General features: G+C 44.9%; 1 protein-coding gene across 3 annotated transcripts in view; it reads left to right on the plus strand.

Moving 5' to 3' along the window:
* The first annotated feature begins 515 nt into the window (after nucleotides 1–515).
* The window catches only part of EDIL3 (EGF like repeats and discoidin domains 3), a 237,245-nt gene continuing 218,516 nt past the window's right edge, over nucleotides 516–19,244 (plus strand). For 2 of the 3 annotated variants that reach the window (XM_030258476.4, XM_072922905.1), the window contains exon 1: nucleotides 669–884. In XM_030258476.4, coding sequence (XP_030114336.1) covers nucleotides 818–884 — 67 coding nt within the window. In that variant the 5' untranslated portion in view covers nucleotides 669–817. Of the gene's footprint in view, nucleotides 885–19,244 lie in introns of all 3 variants that reach the window. The other variant, XM_002189898.7, reaches the window with a different exon arrangement.

Here is a 19,244-nt window from a genome sequence, read left to right on the forward strand (position 1 = left end):
ACCGCGGGGTCCCGGCCGTGTGCGGGAATTCCATCCCGCACCGCGGGGTCCCGGCTGTGTGCGGGAATTCCGTCCCGCACCGCGGGGTCCCGGCCATGTGCGGATGCATCTCCATCCCGCACCCTCCGCACCGCGGGGTCCCGGCCATGTGCGGGAATTCCATCCCGCACCGCGGGGTCCTGGCCGTGTGCAGATCTCAATCCCGCACCGCGGGGTCCCGGCCATGTGCGGGAATTCCATCCCGCACCGCGGGGTCCCGGCTATGTGCGGATCTCCATCCCGCACCGCGGGGTCCCGACCATGTGCGGATCTCCATCCCACACCGCGGGGTCCCGACCATGTGCGGGAGCTCCATCCCGCACCCTGCACACCGCGGGGTCCCGGCCGTGTGCGGATCTCCGTCCCGCACCCTCCGCACCGCGGCGGGCGTGGCCGGGGTGTGTCCAGCGGCACCGCCCCCGCGATCCGCGCGGGGCGGGCAGGGCAGCGGCGGCAGGAGGAGGAGGAGGAGGAGGAGGAGGAAGGCAGAGAGGAGAAAGAGGCGGAGGAGAGGCGGCGGCCGGGCCATGCTGGAGGCGCGGCGGCACCTGGCGGGCGCGCAGAGCGGGCGGGCGGCGGGACGGGCTCCGCGCCGCGCGTAGGGCGGTGGCAGCGGAGCGGAGGAGGCTGCGCTCGGCCGGGAGGCGCTCCGCGGGAGGGACCTGCGCATCCTCGCCGCGCCTCGCATCGCCTCGGCGGGCGGAGGCACCGCCGCTCGCATCCCTCGGCTGAGGCGGAGGAGAGCAGGAGCAGCAGCAGGAGGAGGAGGAGGAGGAGGATGAGCCGCGCGGTGCTGGCCTGGCTGGCGCTCTGCGGGAGCCTGGCGGCGCCGCGCCCCGCCCGAGGTGAGGGGACGGACGGACGGACGGACGGACGGACGGGGGACGGGGGTCGGGGTCGCGCCGGAGCTCCCGCAAAGTCGGAGTCCAAGTGCGCGGGGGACCGGGGAGGTGGCTCCCAGCAGGGTGCCGCTGTCTGGGATCTCGTTTCCTCATTAACCATAAAGAAAGAAAAAAAAATAATAATACTTATCTCTGCGTTTGAAATAGAAGCCGGCGGATGATCCATCCTCAGACTCTTTCTGTTTTGAAACTGTGTTTAATTAGAGGGGAAAGAAATGCCGTGAGAGATTAAATGTAATCCAGATGAGCGGCTGGGAAGGTTTAATATCCGCAGCTATGTCCCCACCGCTTTTCCCTTCCTCCCCCCACCCCTCTCCAGCCACCGGTCTTCACTGTAATTTGGAGGCTGCTAGCTCCGAGCCGGGGACCCGGCAAGCCGCGGAACACTTTGCAAACACGTTCGGGAGCTTGAGCATCTCGGCAGCAGCGACCAGCTCTTGCCAGGCGACCCTTTCGCTGCCTCCCTCTAATTAGGTCTTCTCCGTCCTAAAACACCCGAGGCGCCTTCTCGGGGTCTCACCCCCTTCCAAAACAGAAGAAAAAAAAAAACCTTACCAAAACCAAAAATCCTCCCGAAGAAGAAAACGCCAACTGTACCCCGGAGAGACAACTTTAGATCTCTTGGGAGTTGTCTTTATTATTTATATTAATCAGTCCTTGCAGGGGTTTACCCTGCCAGCATTGAAAAGTTGGATGAGCTCGTGGCTCGGGGAGCTGCTGGTGGGGCTGTGGGCACGGTCCCCCCTCCGCAGAAGGCTCGGGGGGCTGCCCGGGGCGGTGGGACATCGCTCTCTGCCCGTCCCGTCGCGTCCTGCCCATCCCGGCTGTCCCTCCGCGCTCCCGGGGAAGGCGCTGGGCTCGGCTCCGGGACCCCCGTGGGTCCCCTCCTCTTGGCCGAAGCCCCCCGAGGGCTTTCCCCGTCCTCTGCAAGCGTCCTGTGCCGTGGGGTCTGTGTCTCTGTGTGATCCCACCCGGCGTGGAGACCCCTCTATCCTCCTGCTTGGTAAAACAACTGTTCTCCTAATAAGTACCCGAATATTCCCGCTGACTTTTAGACCTCTTCCCCTCATTATTAACTTTTTTTCTTTTTTTTTTTGAGGTTTCAAAATGAAACCAGTGTATCAGTAAAAACTGAATATTTTATTAGCCCCTAAATTATTCAGCACGGCGGCTTCTCAAAATCCGGTAGCATTCGCACAGTTGCAGTGAGCATGTGATAGCTTATGCAATATGTCCTTGTACCTGCTGTTTATTCCCCAAAGTCTTTTTTTTTTTTTTTTTTTTTTTTTTTGAGCAGAAGATAACTGTGTCTGGCACAAAACCTGGACTTGCCATAAGTGCTTTGCAATGGGCTTCCTTGGAAATTCTGATAGCTCATATCTGTGATGTTTTCTCATTAAAGTCTACAGTTCTGCCATGTTTTCAGGTAACTTCAGAGCAGAGAAAACTTAATAGGTTTTCTAGCAGAAGTGAAATAGGAAGGAAAAAAAAATCCATTTGCTCTGTGATTGCTTAAGCTGTGATTGTTCAGTTAAAGGTTTGTCCTTGGCTGTCAAAAGGAAACAGAAGAAAATTATACTGAGTCTTTTTTTGAGCTGAAATGGAGCAAAATGCTGCTTGACAAGTCTGATATAGTGGGTTAATTTTGGTGGCTGTCATAACATTTACTTTTAATAGATCCTCTCAAAGTTGCAATGACTCTAAGCACTGTGAGTAACCAAAACTCTTTCAAAAGCAGGTTTTGAACAGTGCAGAATTTGTCCCAAGACGTTATGAGTCCATTCCCATTATAGTGTAGGATGAAAACCAGTGGAAGTGTCATCTGTGCAGTGGCTGGTTACCACCTGGCTCTCGGGGTAAATTCCAAGTTCAGATCAAAGTTAAGTCATAGACTTCATCACTGACCTGCCTTTCCACTGTTAAAGAAAAAGACCAACTGCTTTTTTTGGTGGAGCTGCAAAGTAATGGTGGAGGTCAAAATCCTGTTTATTCATGGTGTCTTAAAAACACCTTTTGCTTTTAGTGTTTGGAGCAAATATATAGTATGTCAGCAAGTTTGGGGTGGGGTTCTTTCTGTCTTTTTGATGATGTTGCTGTTGTTGATTTTAAGGGAGAGAGAAGGATGAGAGAGATTGAAAGATAGTAATGGATGAAAAAGTCATCTCAATGGGAGACTATAATTTTCTTCCTCATGGTCAGTCTGATGAGTTTGCAATCTCATGCACTGTAACAGGAGCCTGTTCTTCAGAGATGTCTTCAAGGGTGCAGGGACTTCCAGCCCTTAGGTTGCAAAAAAGATGCAGGTGCATTTTTGATAAGCAATGCCCTTTTATACATATTTAAAAACAGCTATGAGCTTTTTCATTTGCTGCTGTTGCTGTTCCTTGGCGGAATTTGAATGCCAGGCACTCTGGTGCTTTACTGTGCGTGGACAGACAGTAACTTCCACAGTGATTACAGAGACTACTAGAGATTGTTTCAGGAGGAAGAAACACAGTGCATCCCACCTGTGGTAATACAGGTTCATGAGTACCACTGTGTTGGTTTTTTAGGGTTTTTTTGTCCAAAAAAAACCCCTAGTTTACTAACTGTTAGCTTTACTAGCTGTTAGCTTTCCTAACAGTCAGCAAAGACTGGGATCAGATGCATGATAGGAATGCATGATATAAAAGTGGTGGCTGTTTTGGTTCTGAGATGCACCTCTGGCCATGTTGTAATCTGACCAACAACAGTAATGGGACTATAGGTGCTCAGCAGATCAATGCATCCCACGCCTTCATGATAAACATTTTTGTGACAGGACCTTCTGAAAAATTACCATTTGAGTTGTCTTTATAGTGAAGCTGCTGCTTGGGTTGTATCATGCTTCTCCACTTAGCTGTCTGCTGAGTTTTTATGTGTGGTTTGCCTAAAAATTATATTGACATTGCTGAAAACAGGCAAGTCTAATTCTCTATTTTATGACCATATCCTGTCAGCCTGAGTGAAAAGCTCTGGAACTTTGAAGGAAGTGTTTCAAAGATGTGGTTTTTTTTCTCCATTACAGTGGGAACCTTCACTCACTCTGAGGCTTAGAAGTTTCTATAAAGCCCCTTTCTGCAGCTGGAATCAGCTGCAAAGAGCAAAAGTGCTGAGAAACAAGAGAGGTAAACTGTAGCTTTGTTCTCATGTATCTATACTGAAAGGCTGAAAAGATCACAGAGGCTTTTAAAGACCAAGATTCCTCTGTTTTACTGAATGCCTTTGCATCTTTGGACAGCATCTGCTTCTGTACAAAGTGCTGACAGTGTGACCCTGCATAATGATTTTCACTGTTCTTTTAACAAATTACATTTGTATTCAAATTGATTTTCCATGACTGCTCGTATAGCCTCCAGAAAGCATATAGTGGATATACTGTTGTATTCTGTACGTGTCTGGTCAGCCTAGGACAAAATTTGATGTCAAGCCATGCATTATTATAACTGGAATTAATCGTTCTGGTAGTATTAGTTGGTTTTTTTCATGTGCCCAGCCTCTAATTTCACTGTCCTTTATGTCCTTATCCTTTATGTCTCTTTTCAAAGGATATACTTCATACAAGGTTGTGTATCAATGGCACCACAGGGGAAAGGGTCACTGTCTTATCTTCCCTCCTCCACATTTTTTCAATTACCACCCATTTGAAAATCCAGGAAGTTATCCATTTGGGAAGCTATTTCAGAAGACAGTAACTTTTAATTAAGATTTTTAAACCTTAAATTAGCTGTTTATGCAGCGCATTCTCCTACAGCAACGGTAACAAACTCACAGCCAGAAGCCCCTTCAGCCTAAGTGAAGATACCTGGGGAAGCTGTGTTTAAGAAACTGCAAGAATCAGAGAATAATCCCTGTTATTCCCAAATTTATTGTGAGTCACAACAGGCGTTGGCGTGTTACTGTTTTCATCTTAAGTCTCTTAAACATCTCAAACTTAGGTAAGCCACAGAGCCAGGATTTCTGAAATCCTAAAGGATGGTCGGTGCTGTGTTGCAAGTGAGATTAGAGGTGATGAAAAAATCCTTCCCTGGCAGGGTGGGCAGGCCCTGGCACATCTGGGGCTGCCCCTGGATCCCTGGCAGTGCCCAAGGCCAGGCTGGACACTGGGGCTGGAGCAGCTGGGACAGTGGGAGGTGTCCCTGCCACGGCTGGGGTGGCACTGGATGGAATTTAAGTTCCCTCCCAACCCAAGCCATTTATGTGATTCTATGACACTGAGCATCTCTGCAGCATACCTGAACCCAGCTTGGGTTTGAATAAGTGGGTTGAACAACAAATGGGTGCTAATTTAAGTTTCAGAAAAAATTTTCAGTCAAAATATAGTGAAATCTTAGTCAGATGATGAATGAGTCAGAAAATAAAAGATGAGTCAAAGGATTCAAGTCCAAAGAAGGGTTGTAAGAACATTAACATCTGCAAAATTAAAACTTCTGGAAATGATGTTTTTTATTGGAGCACCAAAACACATTTTGCATTTAAAGTTCAGGAGACAACCTAGGGTAAAGGAAAATTCAGCCTAAATTCAGCATGCTATGTCAGTCTGAGGAATAATGGGTCTAAGTTTCCCTTTTTATAGGAAACTCTGGTCTTATGTTTGAAGGGAGATCAACTCACCATGAGTAGTGACAGCAGGGCATGGCTGACTTTCTAACAAGCTGTGTAGAGGGCAGAACAGTTTTTTGCCATTCATCCTGTGGGAACAGAGCAAGGATCTGTCCAAACCCAATACCTGCAGCTTCGAGGTTTCATCAAATTTCAGTCTTGCTGGTGAGGGAATATACTTAACATACTTGTGGGGTTATTTATTAATTTTTTTGCGTGGCTTTTTCTTCCCTCTAATCAGCAAACTGTGTTACCTTTCATCACAGTGGGGGTGTTCTTCTATTTTAAGTTCTGAAAGCTGAGAAATGAAGTAGACCATAATTATCTAATAAAGTCTCTAGCTAATCCAGCTAATAACTATATGTGGGGTGTGTGTGTGTGCGTGTGTGAATGCATTATCATATGAAACATACATAAAAACATCTTAATTTGACATAATGCATAACAGCTTTATGCAAACATACTGCACTTTGGGTATAATTTGGGTATATCTACACTCCAGAGACCATACAGAGGAATTGCAGCCACTTATGTGCCTCACATCTGGTTTGATACTTAGAAGTTAGACAGGACCTAATCATCCTATGAATTCTTGATGCACAGATCTGTATTTAAAGTAAGAATTTGTTATAGGCAACAAAAGCATTTTTTTGAGGTTATTGATAGTATTCCTCACTCAACATATCTTTTTAATAAGGGGCAGAAGGGGGTTTTATGGCTTGTATATAAAAGGCTTGTGTCCATAAGGCTTACATATTATGAATTATGTATGTATATATATATATATATATATCTTTGGTGAAATTGTTTGAAAATGGGAAAGCAAATACTGACACAATCACAGAATATGCTGAGCTGAAAGAGACCCATCCAGCTCAGCTCCTGGCCCTGCACAGGCACCCTAAAATCCCACATTGTGCATCCCTGGAAGTTGTCCAAACTCTCCTGGAGCTCTGGCAGCCTTGGGGAGCCATTCCCTGTGGAGCCTGGGCAGCGCCAGCACCCTCAAAGGGAAGACATTTTTCCTGATATCCAAGCTGAACCGCTCTGACACAACTTCAGGCCATCTCCTGGGCCCTGTCCCTGTCCCCACAGAGCAGAGCTCAGTGCCTGCCCCTCCTCTTCCCCTCACCAGAAGCTGCAGGGCTGCCCTGAGGTCTCCCCTCAGTCTCCTCCATCCCAACAGACCGAGTGCCCTCAGCTGCTCCTCACCATGGCCCTGCGCCGTCCCCACGGCCTCCTCTGCACGGCCCTGACGGTTTAATGGCATTTTTACATTGCCGTGCCCAGAACTGCACACAATATTCCAGCTGAGGCCGCCCCGGCCCAGGGCAGAGCAGGACAATCCCTCCCTGGCCCGGCCGGCCATGCTGGGCCTGGTGCCCCCAGGACAGGGATGTCCCTCCTGGCCCGGGGCACTGCCTCTGACCTTTGTGTTTCCAGGTTTTTTTCACAAATTTGCGTGCAGTTTTTGCTGAAAAATGAAAGAAGGAAAACAAATTCGGTTATCGGGGCTTGTTTTTATACTACAGAGCCAGTGAGAAGTTTGGAGAAGAGCTTAGAAGGAAGATCCAGGAGTGCATTCAGTAGTCTAGCTACTCTTTTGAAATTATAAGCAGTATTTTTCCGTGCCCCCAGGACAGGGATGTCCTGCTGACCGGGACTCCCATCCCTTTCCCTGGAACTCTTCCCAGCCTCTCATTCCCAGTCTGTCCATGGTTACCCCATCCCAGGGGCACAATCCAGCACCTCACACAGCTGGAGCTGGCCCCAGCCTCTCATTTGTCACAGCCTCCCTGCCCTCGAGGGCGGCAACAACTCCCCCCAGTTTTGTATCATCCATGAACTTTCTCAGGATCCCTTCCAGTCCTACATCCAGGTAACTCCTGAGGATGCTGAGGAGCCCAGGGCTGAGGATGGAGCCCTGCAGAACCTCACCAGTGACGGGTTCCCTGTCTCATGTCACCCAGCCGCTGTCACCCTTTGTGCCTGATCCATGACCCAGCTGCTCACCCATCTCATGATGTGTTTATCCAGATGTGGGATGGACAGTTTGTCCAGAACAATCCTGTAAGAGACAGCACGGAAAACTTTTCTGAAATCCAGAAAGATTCCACCAGCTGGTTTCCTTGATCCACTGAGTGGGTCACCTTGAAAGGAAATCAGGTTTGACAAACAGGACTTTTCCCTCATGAAGCCATGCTGGCTGTGACCAATGACTTTTCCTCCAGATGTTTTTCAATACCTCCCAGAATAATCTTCTCCATACCTACCTTTACCAGGTTCCATACCTTTACCAGACCTGTCATTTCTAGGGTCCTCCTTCTTGCTCTCCTTGAAAACTGAATGTTTTCCAGCTTCAAGTCATCTGGCACTTCTCTGGACTCCCAAGACCACTCAAAAAGAGAGATTTTGTGATGATATCAGCAGCTGTTTGAGGATTCTCAGATTAATCCCATCAGGCCCCATAGATCTCTAGGGATCCAGCTGCAGCAGCAGACTGGGGTTAATTAGGGTCTATCATTCTCACAGTCTTGGTCCTCCAGCTCAGGGCACTGGTACCTTCTTGGTCCATCTGTGTCAAAGAAGGCAAAGGATGCACTGAACACCTCAGCCTTGTCCCTGTCCCTATCTGTGAGGTGACCATCCTCTTCCTGGAACAGGCCAGTGGTATTTTTGCACTGCCTTCTGCCATTATTTTATTCAGAAAAACTCTTTTTGTTTTCCCTCACAGTTCTTGCAGTACTCTGGGAACCCAGGACATCCCTCTGGCTGCTCTGGCTGCCTCAAGGCCCTGGCAGGGGGCTTGGAGACCTTGTCACAAAGTCAAAACAACCTGTGGCTTCGATTTTAGCCTGTGGGGAAAGCTGCCAACTTTGTATGAAGATTTACTGGTCACAAGAGTTTTAGTTAATGTAACACAGGGTGAAAAAGTAGAATTTTGGAGTTTTTTAGAATGGGGTTCAGGAGGCAAAATGGAGGAATTTGGGTGTGTCTTGTCCTTCTTCTTCTTCTTCTTCTTCTTCTTCTTCTTCTTCTTCTTCTTCTTCTTCTTCTTCTTCTTCTTCTTCTTCTTCTTCTTCTTCTTCTTCTTCTTCTTCTTCTTCTTCTTCTTCTTCTTCTTCTTCTTCTTCTTCTTCTTCTTCTTCTTCTTCTTCTTCTTCTTCTTCTTCTTCTTGTCCTCCACCTTTCACTGTGATGGTGACACTTTTATTGGGTTAGAGTAGAGACACACCGTCCAGCATAAATTACAGTTATTGGCACGTTATTATAATCATAGTACACGTTGTTTTTAGTATAAAATGCGAACACCGCCCCAGAGTGCAGGTAGAATGCCACAATCTGACTTGCTAGACAGAGCTCAGCAGGTCAGAGAAAGAATGTTATAGATAAGAGAAAATTAACAACTTTGAGAAGCAAAACCAATGCATCTGGATTTCTTCTTTGGCTGAGGGGCTGGGAGGAAAAGACTTTTTATGATCTCAGGGTCATCTTGACCACAGAACCCTGAGACACAGCACCAACTCCATCTGAGCCTTGGCCATGCAGTTTTCTCCCTCCTCTGGCAGCAGTGTCTCTCCATTCTCCCCGTGCCACCTGGCCCTGCTGACACTAGGCACACACCTTCCTTGAATGCCTTGCTTCCAAGAGAATATTCCTGTGCAGCCAAGCCATCCTTCTGCCCACGCTGTTTAAGTGGAGAATCCTGGATTATCTCAGCTCTCCCAACTGCGGCAGCAGAACGACACGTTCCGGGTTTTAGGAGTCAGGGTTTCAGGCACAGTATTTAAAGCAGCAAGCTGAAGTGTGCAGATGACAGCAGGGAGGAGCAGCAGATGGATAAAGAGGCTTGAGAAGATCAGCGCTCCTTCTGCAGAGCCAGGGCAGGAGCTTGGCACAAACAGCAGGAATCTGAGGATGTGAGAGAAAATTGTGCCTCAGATTTGTGGTTTTTTTGTGACCCTGGAGGCTGCAGAGGACGGGGAGGGGAGCAAAGCCTCCCCCAGAGGCGGTGGGAGGTTTTGGTGTGGGATTTTCTTCTGCTTCCTCTCCCAGGTGATGTGTTGTGGGAGTTCAGGGCATCCCTCTGGCTGCCCTGGCAGGTCTGGGACCCTGGCAGGGGTCAGAACCCCCCTGGACAGAGCCCCCAGAGACACTGTCTGTGATCTCTGTCCATGGAAAAGAGTTTTCAATCTCACAGGATGAATTACCAGCTCTGAGTGTTTGATATAAGTAATAATTAAGTGTGGCATGGGTGCAAAAGTTTTAGGATTCTAGATTAGGGGTCCAAAGGGGACAAGATGGAGGAAATTGGGTGTGTCTTGTCCTTTTTCTCCTTCTTCATGCCCTCCATGTTTCACTGTGGTGTTGGCATTTTTCTGTTGGTTCAGGCTGGGGACACACTGTCCAACGTAGGTGACAGATATTGGCACGTTATTGTAAATCCAGCACAGGTAGTTTGTGGTATTTAATGTTTGTAACATCCCACTGAGGGCAGAGCCCCACACGCTGCCCTGCAGGACAGAGCTGCGGCAGGGCAGCAGAACATGTTAGAGATAAACAGAATAAACAACCTTGAAACAGCACAGACCAATTATGGCTTCTGCTTTGGCAGTGGGGCTGAAAGACAGAGACTCTCTACAATCTCAGAATCATCAATATCCACAGATTTCAGCAATGTGTGAGAGAGTGGGGTCAGATACAGAGGTATAAACCCCCTCTGAGTGTGCAGTTTCTGCATCAAGTGGTGGCTCTTGATTAAAGCTGATGGAGACATTTCCTAACCCAAAGTGCTCTATCAGAATATTGAAATTCTGTACACACAGCAGTTTAACCAATGAACAGCCTCACTCTTGCACACCTGGGACAGCACGAGCTCAGGTAACTGTTAAGTGCTTCACACTACAGATTTGAACCCCACAGTTTCAAATTTTTAATTTTAATGCAAAGCAGGGTGTTTTCTCAGCATTATGCAAATAATCTTCTCTCATTCTTTCTGCCCCTCGCCCCTTGCTACTAATTTTTTCCCTGATTGTTTTCAATTCTAAACAACACAAGGCATTTATTTATGCATAGTCAGATTATGGTCCTACTGTAGGATAAAGCTACCATTTAGACTAGAGACCTTTTTATTCATGTCTTTGAGTACTCTCACAATAGTAACTTTTTGACAGGCCAAAAAAAAAAAAAAACCAAACCAAATGTGAAAGAGATGACTGCATTTCTAATTTTTAGCTGCAGCAATTTAATTTGCCAAGCTCCTGTGTAGGGAGGCTGAAAAAAATCCCTGCAAATCTCCTTTTTTTTTCCCTATCATTGTCAAGATGCTGTGTCAACCTGCATAATTATGGAGAGCTGTGACAGCGGAGCATAAATAACAGTAATTTCTGGCATCTGATTACCCATGTCTTAGGTTTCTGCAACAGTGAATCTACAACAGATCACACAAGAAACACTCACAGATAAGACTTGCATGTGCCAAGAGGAGGCACGAGAAACAGAAAAAAAATTAAAATAAATTAGATTTATTTTGTATTTAGCATTTGTTTACATCTTTCAGTCTGTCTCTCCCTCATGCAGGACAACTTCTATCACTGCTGGGTGTTTCATTGCAGACAACCAGCACCAGAAATCCAAGTTTCCTTCCTGATTAATCTGTATCACAGCTCTTTAGACCACCCTGCTTTGATTTGTTTTCCAGGGTTTTTTTCCTTTGGCTTTTTTTACTCCTTTTCCAGCTCAGGCTTTTGAAGTAGAGATGGAGAAACTATTACATGCAATGTAACTTGTCAGATTCCTTCTTTGTGTGAGGAATTGCATGGGATTGCTTTGCAAGGTCTTTTCTAGGTTAAAAACTAAGACCCACTAGCTGATTGCTTTCAGATACCATTCCAGAACAATTTTAAAACCATGCAGTTCTATTTATTTGAACAATTTTAAGGGAAGATTAGCTTGATACTGTGAATAATATACAGTGTGGATGGGGAAATGATGTGCTGTTGTCATGGGAAGTAGCTGAAATGACCTAGTAGCTCCCTTCTGTGGTGCATGCTATATATATTTCTTTAATGATGCTTTTGTGTAATTTCTTTAATGTCTTTTTTTATGCTTTACCTTCAGACCTTGTACAGTATGATGCACTCCCTACAGATAGCCCTTCAGGATAAAGATCAAGTTGTTTGATAATGATTTTCATTTTCTTGGGTGTGATCAAGCCCATCCTATTCTGACTCCTTGGCTTTCTTCACCAGGTTTCTCTTCAATCTGGTATCCTTACTGAGGGAAATAATTGTTTTCATAAATTTCTCTTAGAAATGCTGCATGTTTGTACTGTGGCACAATTACAAAAATGCTCTGGTTCCTTCCTAGGGTGATTTTACTTAAACTCTTACTCCAAATGTGGATCTTGTGGTTCAGCATGCCACTAAAGTCATAAAGAAAGAAAAAAAGGTAATTGAAGCAATGTCAGGCAGCTGGGAATGTAGTGTCAGTGTATCTTTTCTCTTGTGAAATCCATCAGGGAAGAAAAAAAAATCAAAGCAACATTCTGAACAAGAGCTCGGAAATCAGCTGGAATAAAGTGTGATTGACTATATATATTGACTTAATGTTAGTACCACATCTATATTGGTTCACACAGCAAGAGCAGTGATTGCTCCAGTATGCCTCAATATCTTTCAGTAAAGATGAATAATTACATAAAAATGTGAATTTAAAACCAGACAGTTATAGAATAGTGGAATGGTTTGGGTTGGGGAGGGATCTTAAAGCCCACCCAGTGCCACCTCTGTCATGTCAGGGACACCTCCCACTGTCCCAGCTGCTCCAGCCCCAGTGTCCAGCCTGGCCTTGGGCACTGCCAGGGATCCAGGGGCAGCCCCAGCTGCTCTGGGCACCTGTGCCAGGGCTGCCCACCCTGCCAGGGAAGAATATCCTGCTAATAATTAATATAAATATAAATATTCTTTGTCAGCCTGAAGCCAAAATGCTGAGTGTGAGAAAAAGTGGAGCACTAAGAGGGGCAGCTCCGACTTGTGGGCCAGAGCAGTTTGTTAGGAAGGGGTGAAACAAGTATCTGGTCTATAGGAAACTTCCTGAGTCTCCAAAGATTTTTTTTACTGCAAGACAAAGCTGAGATGATCAACTTGTAAGGTTTGATCATTTGGCCAAAGCCTATCTAATTTCTCTGCCACTGGCTTTTCAGTAATTCCAGCACTGGTGGTGGTCTCAAGCAGAACAAAAGCCAGGGAATCTCAGAAAAATGGAAAGCTGGACAAGACAAACGCAGGTCTGAACCAATGTGGTTAATCAAACGTTCTCCCTTTATTCAAGATAAGGTGGTAGTTTATATAAGCTTCTACATAGTTTACAAAAACAAAGACACTCTGATTGGTAGGCTAACACTGTTTACCTTTTCCTTAAAACGGCCTACACCTTACACTATAAAACCTATACTAATTCACACCCAGACAACCCAGTGGTCCCCATCACACCTTAGAACTATTTTTATCTGCGCCACAAGCTCTGAATTTCTAACTGCGTCAGAGGCTTGAAGGCCTCGCAAGGCCCAAATCTGAGGCCTAGACTGGAGTAGCTCAAATCTCATAACTCATGTCCTCTTTCTCTCAAAAATGCTGCAACACAGAACAGTAAAATTCTTTGGTGTTTTGCCTTCTTGGGATGGCTTAAAGCAGGAGCAGGCCAGTCCCAGTGATGGTGTTAGGAAGGGAGATGGGGACAAGGAAGGAGAAGCAAGTGACATGGACAGGGATGTTGAACACTGGATGTGTCCTCAGCTGGTTCCTTCAGGGGTGAGTTATGGATAGTTTTCACAATGCCAGTTTTACACATTTTTCTTCCCAAGAAATACATTCTGGACCAACTCTAAGACATAGGATGCCAGATTTCGCCCGCCCTTCAGTACAGCTGTGTATTCCCCCCTGTGGAAATGTGCAGAAGTCAGATACATGAGCATCCTTTGCATTCCTGCCTGCTTTGTCTTGGCTTGGATTAAGGCAGAGGAGCAAATTCCACATTTCCCTGGCTATCTCCCAGTCCAAAGTGGCCATCTCACCATCCTGGGGCAGATCCAGTGTTGATTAACTAGTCTATCCCAGTAGGTTGTTGAGGACAAATTACAGTGTTTTTTTCCCTTCCCTAATTATTTTGTAGCAAATATTTATCTTGTGGATAAAGATCGCTCCTGGGCCACGCAGAGCAGGCGAAGCTCAGAAGCTCCCCATGTGCTCTCCGTGGAAACAGGAGGAGCTGCCTGCCTTAGAAATCCTGCTCTGGCTTAATTCCAAGCAAGAAATTGGTTTGAAAACTGCCAGGGAGCCGATGTGGTTCTGGCTCCTTCATTCTGACCAGGTGGAAAGCAGGAAGGCAGGAAGGCAGGAAGAAAGAAAGAAAAAGAGAGAAAGAGAGAAAGAGAGAAAGAGAGAAAGAGAGAAAGAGAGAAAGAAAGAAAGAAAGAAAGAAAGAAAGAAAGAAAGAAAGAAAGAAAGAAAGAAAGAAAGAAAGAAAGAAAGAAAGAGAGAAAGAGAGAAAGAGAGAAAGAAAGAGAGAAAGAGAGAAAGAGAGAAAGAAAGAAAGAAAGAAAGAAAGAAAGAAAGAAAGAAAGAAAGAAAGAAAGAAAGAAAGAAAGAAAGAAAGAAAGAATAAAGAAAAAGAAAGAAAGAAAGAAAGAGAGAGGAAGGAAGGAAGGAAGGAAGGAAGGAAGGAAGGAAGGAAGGAAGGAAGGAAGGAAGGAAGGAAGGAAGGAAGGAAGGAAGGAAGGAAGGAAGGAAGGAAGGAAGGAAGGAAGGAAGGAAGGAAGGAAGGAAGGAAGGAAGGAAGGAAGGAAGGAAGGAAGGAAGGAAGGAAGGAAGGAAGGAAGGAAGGAAGGAAGGAAGGAAGGAAGGAAGGAAGGAAGGAAGGAAGGAAGGAAGGAAGGAAGGAAGGAAGGAAAGAAAGAAAGAAAGAAAAGAAAGAAGACAAAATGTGTTAAAGCAGTGCATGCTTCAGTTACTTCAGGAGGAAAAAGAGAAAACTCTTCAAAGTATCTGATACTCCTGACTAATTTTGACCAATTAGCCTGCTGCTTCGTTGTTTGGGATTTTTGATAAACAAATTCTTGAGGTTTTGTGGGTTTTTTAAAAATTTCCCGCAGAGAGTAATAAACAATTAACAATGGGTACATTGGTTTCTTTTGCAGTTGATTTCCAGTTAAAGCATTATACTTGTAGGAAAATCTGAACAGAATTTTAAATTCTGTCTGTACATTTCCCTTTGGGACAGAGGAGGGAAGGAGAAATATCCCAAAATTGTACCCCAACTTCACTGGAACAAAAATCACTGGTATTTAATTATATATATATTAATCTAGAGGAGCACCATTTGCAAACCTAAAGAACTGCAGCAAAAAAGGATAATTTTAATGTTCTCTGAGTTTCAGGAAGCTGCCCTTTCACTCTGTTAATGCTCTAATAATAAGAATGAATAGCAATCATAATCATAGCAATCTTTTTGTCCTTTGTTTTACATCAACATTTTTCCTGTCCTCGCCACCCATCTCTTATCCTTGACGTGTCTGTACCTTCCATCTCTGCAGTCTGAAAACAAAGGTCGATACATCAAGTAGAAAAAGGCATCTGCTTTTAGAGAAATGATGAGTTCTGATGACTTGTGCCTGATGAAAGCCATGTTTTGGTTCTCCTGTAGTTCCAGCTCCACTATTGAAGCCACAGCAGCTGCTTGAATATCCATCTCATTTTGTGTGTGTGTGAGAGAAGAGCTGGTATACTGGAAATACTTGAGATTTTCAGAGATCTCAAAAACAGGGAATCATCTGGAAATGCTGTTTCCGGAGAACTCTCATTTAATGTCATTCAGTGTTATTCTCACTTTATTACCATGCATGTAGGAGATTCTCATTTCTTTTTCATTTTCAAAATGAGATGCAAGAAGCTTTTACAATTGAAATTGAAAACGCCTGGCCTGTTTACAACATGGTATATGCATCTTGTAACAGTTGGGTTACTTTTTAAAAGCTTTTTATGTAGGGTCTCAGAACAAATTTTCTGTAGGAAAAGCAGCTGTGGAAAGAGCCTGTTTTTTCTCAGCCCCACTTTTCTGTTAAGATACAGAAGAAAGATTACTAAAGATTTCATAGATAGTACATATGTTCTTTGAAAAAGAACAACCTAAAAGACACAAAATTGCTGTTCTAGTAGATTATAGGGTAGAATGTGTATCTGTTGAAATTGGCCTTATGGAAGGTGCTTCTTCAAAGTTGATGTAGTTTAAAAACTAAAATACCAACTTATTTTGCCTCCTACCCTCCTTGAATCACCTCTGCTCTTTGGCTTCACCCAGGTTTTATGCTTTGGGGAGAAAAGCACAAAAGGCATGGGCAACATTCCACCAGTGACTGAGGAATTCCTGTTTATTCTGTCGGGGTTAAAAGGGAGAGTATTTAGTCTTGACGCTCTTTAAGACATAACAGACCCCATATTCTCCTGCTGGAAATGAGGAATTTGAAGAAATTGCATCTCTCTAGAGCTTGTGGTGTAGTGCCAGGGTTGTTTTTGGGGCAGCACAGGTGTGTCCCCATATGGTCCTGTCATACCTCACAGGGAATCTGAAAATGGCAGTGGCAGGAATTGTCTCATAATTAACTGGGAAAGAAGGGGTGTTGCTGTACTACCATGTAATTATGTAATTTTTTTTTTTTTTTTTTTTTTGCTTTTGCCTTTTCCTAACGTATCTGTAAGCACTAAGACAGGACATATCTTCATCCAGTATTTACATTCTGCAAGTGTTCACCAAAAAGTGAAGAGTGGTGGTGATGTTTGTAGACAAAACAGATTTCTGCATTCAGCACAGCTGTCTCAGGCTGTCAAAAAATTGTCTGGGAATGTTCCCCTGCATTAAAAATAACTGCAGAACTTATCCTTGGTATCTTGTGTAGTGACCTAGTTTGTTTATCACTAACTACCTTGAATTTTTGGACTGCATGTACTGTTGTCTGGCAAAGTGAAAAAAATATATATTTCTATATTTACTTATTTATTAATGTACTTTTGTAGAAAGAGGTGTAATTGTTGTCTGTTTGGCTGGATTTTTTATTTCTTCAGGCCTGATGTTTCAATGAAATCCTGATTTCTTCCCTTGCACAAAGGTTTTACATGGAATTTTTCACTTTTCCTGGAACTTTCCATTAATGAAAGCTTTCTAATAATGTTACAAGGTATAATGGCCAAGAACTGGTGCCAGGTGCAGCTGCAATACACTTAAGGCAAGAAATGTAGACCAGAAGATTCACTGTATCAAACATGATGATATTTGAAAGTATTTTCATTTATATTATACCTTTGCCCACTGCTTTTCTCTGGTTTATTATTTTATCCCTTTTTCTTCTTCTTTGGTTTATTTTTTTTCTCGTTTCCCATTTTGAACTCCATTGAACTTCAGGATTTTTGATTTTTCAGTTGGTGGTTCAAAGACCAAGGGCCCTGATAGATGTTAATCCAAACTTGACGTTAAAAGTAGGTTGCTTTTCAGATTTAACTTTTGGAGAAATATGGATTTTTGTGGCTTCTCTTGATTTTAATAATACAGTGACACTTCTATTGAATACAGCCAGAACAGCTTTACACTGAAGCTGCCTCTAGATTGTCTGCATCTTTGCCAAAACTATTATCTATATTGCAAGCTGTCACTTTATGTCTAAACTAAATAATTAAATCTTCAGATCAGATGTACAATTTTTTGTTATTGTAGACATAGTTTAGAATTTTATGGTTTCAAAGAACCTTTGGGAAAAAAAAGACTGTATTAAAGCCTACTGGAGAGTGGGCTAAAACCTCTCTGAAATTTTTGCTTCTTATATTACATTCCTTGGTTTGGATTTCTGTTTTTCAGTCAAAAACAGAGATAAAAACTGCCAGCACTGAATTAAATGTGTCATGCCTCAACCACTGTGAGTCTCTTTATTATCTGAGTTGCTTGCCAGCAATTATACAGAATTTTTTTTTTTTTAAATAAAAAATGGCAAGGTTGCCCTTTTGCAATGTGCCAGTTGGGTAACATTATTTATCCCCAAAATGAGCACCTCTGTCTTTCAAGTGTAGGTCTTGCCAACAGCTCCAGTCCTGTGTTGTGAGACAGGAGGGAAATGTAAGGGAGCACCCCCAAATGAGCTGTGGGTGGAAATGTTCATGGTGGAGGAAGATGGAAACTCATAATTTCTGGTGTCACATCTCATCCCCACCTACGCTTTTGCAATTGCAGGGGACTAAGGAAAGGGGAAAAAAAGGGAAATTAATACAATGTTGACGCTGTTGAGTCAGGGACATGTGAAATGACTCGTACAATTTCAGAAGCCAAATTAATGTTTATTCAAAAGCACCTCTCTCTTTTATAGAGAACATCATGAGCATTAATTCCATTGGTCTTAAAGTAAAAACGTTTCACCTGATTGGTGCACTGGACTTAGGTCAGTGTGGTAGAACATATCTATAAACAATATGGATGGAAAGAAAGATAATAGATTGTTTATATTCCTCTGGGACTTTTTCCCAGCCTTAGCCTGGCAGAAATCTTTCTCTTTTTCTCTCTGACTGAACTGAGAATATCTACACAATGTCCCCCAGGTCAGTGGGACAGGATGGACAGGATGGATTTCATCCAAGGGTGCTGGGACCTGGACAGTTCCTGTGCAGGGCGAGACATCTGTCACCTCTGGGACACCCAGGGATGGTGAGTGGATGAATTCACAAAGGTGAATGTTGCTCCCATCTCCCAAAAAGTCCCCGAGGCCAGCTGAAGGGGAAGCTCCAGGCTGGCCAGCCGTGCTGGGAGCACCACGGAGCAGTTCTGGGTGGGGATGGAGAAGGTGCCTGGGGCTCTCAGCAGGGGTTAAACCCCACCTGAGCCACCCGGTGTGCTGGGCAGAGGTGGCTGCAGGCTCTGGGCAGGGCAGAGGTGTCCTGAGCCTGGCTGGGGCAGGGGCACTGCCACTGCTCCACCTCCACGGGGACAGAGATGTCTCAGGGGATGGACAGCGGGACACTCACAAATCCTGCTTTTCCTGCTGTGACTCAAGGGGCAGTAGTTGATCAGTGTCATCACTCTGGAGTTTTGCAACAACTGGATTCTGTCTGGGGCTTCCTTTATTTTACATCTGCATGGATGCCCTGAGATAAGTACCCCTGACAGGTGACCAGGGATGCCCTCAAGGGCCATCAAGAGGGGCCATGCTGGGGCAATAAACCAAAAGGACCTATAAAGAACAACAAATGGCAAGTCCTGCCTTTGGGAGGGAGAACCCCTGTTAGAGCAGGGGTGTTTGTTGTAATATGTGGTATTGATGATTCCGAGACTGCAGAAAGTCTCTGTCTGTCAGCCCCACTGCCAAAGCAGAAGCCATAATTGGTCTGTGCTGTTTCAAGGTTGTTTATTCTGTTTATCTCTAACATGTTCTGCTGCCCTGCCGCAGCTCTGTCCTGCAGGGCAGCGTGTGGGGCTCTGCCCTCAGTGGGATGGTACAAACATTAAATACCACAAACTACCTGTGCTGGATTTACAATAACGTGCCAATATCTGTCACCTACGTTGGACAGTGTGTCCCCAGCCTAAACCAACAGAAAAATGCCAACACCACAGTGAAACATGGAGGGCATGAAGAAGGAGAAAAAGGAC

The sequence above is a fragment of the Taeniopygia guttata genome, chromosome Z (assembly GCF_048771995.1).
Source record: "Taeniopygia guttata chromosome Z, bTaeGut7.mat, whole genome shotgun sequence".
In the NCBI taxonomy this organism is placed as follows: Eukaryota; Metazoa; Chordata; class Aves; order Passeriformes; family Estrildidae; genus Taeniopygia; species Taeniopygia guttata.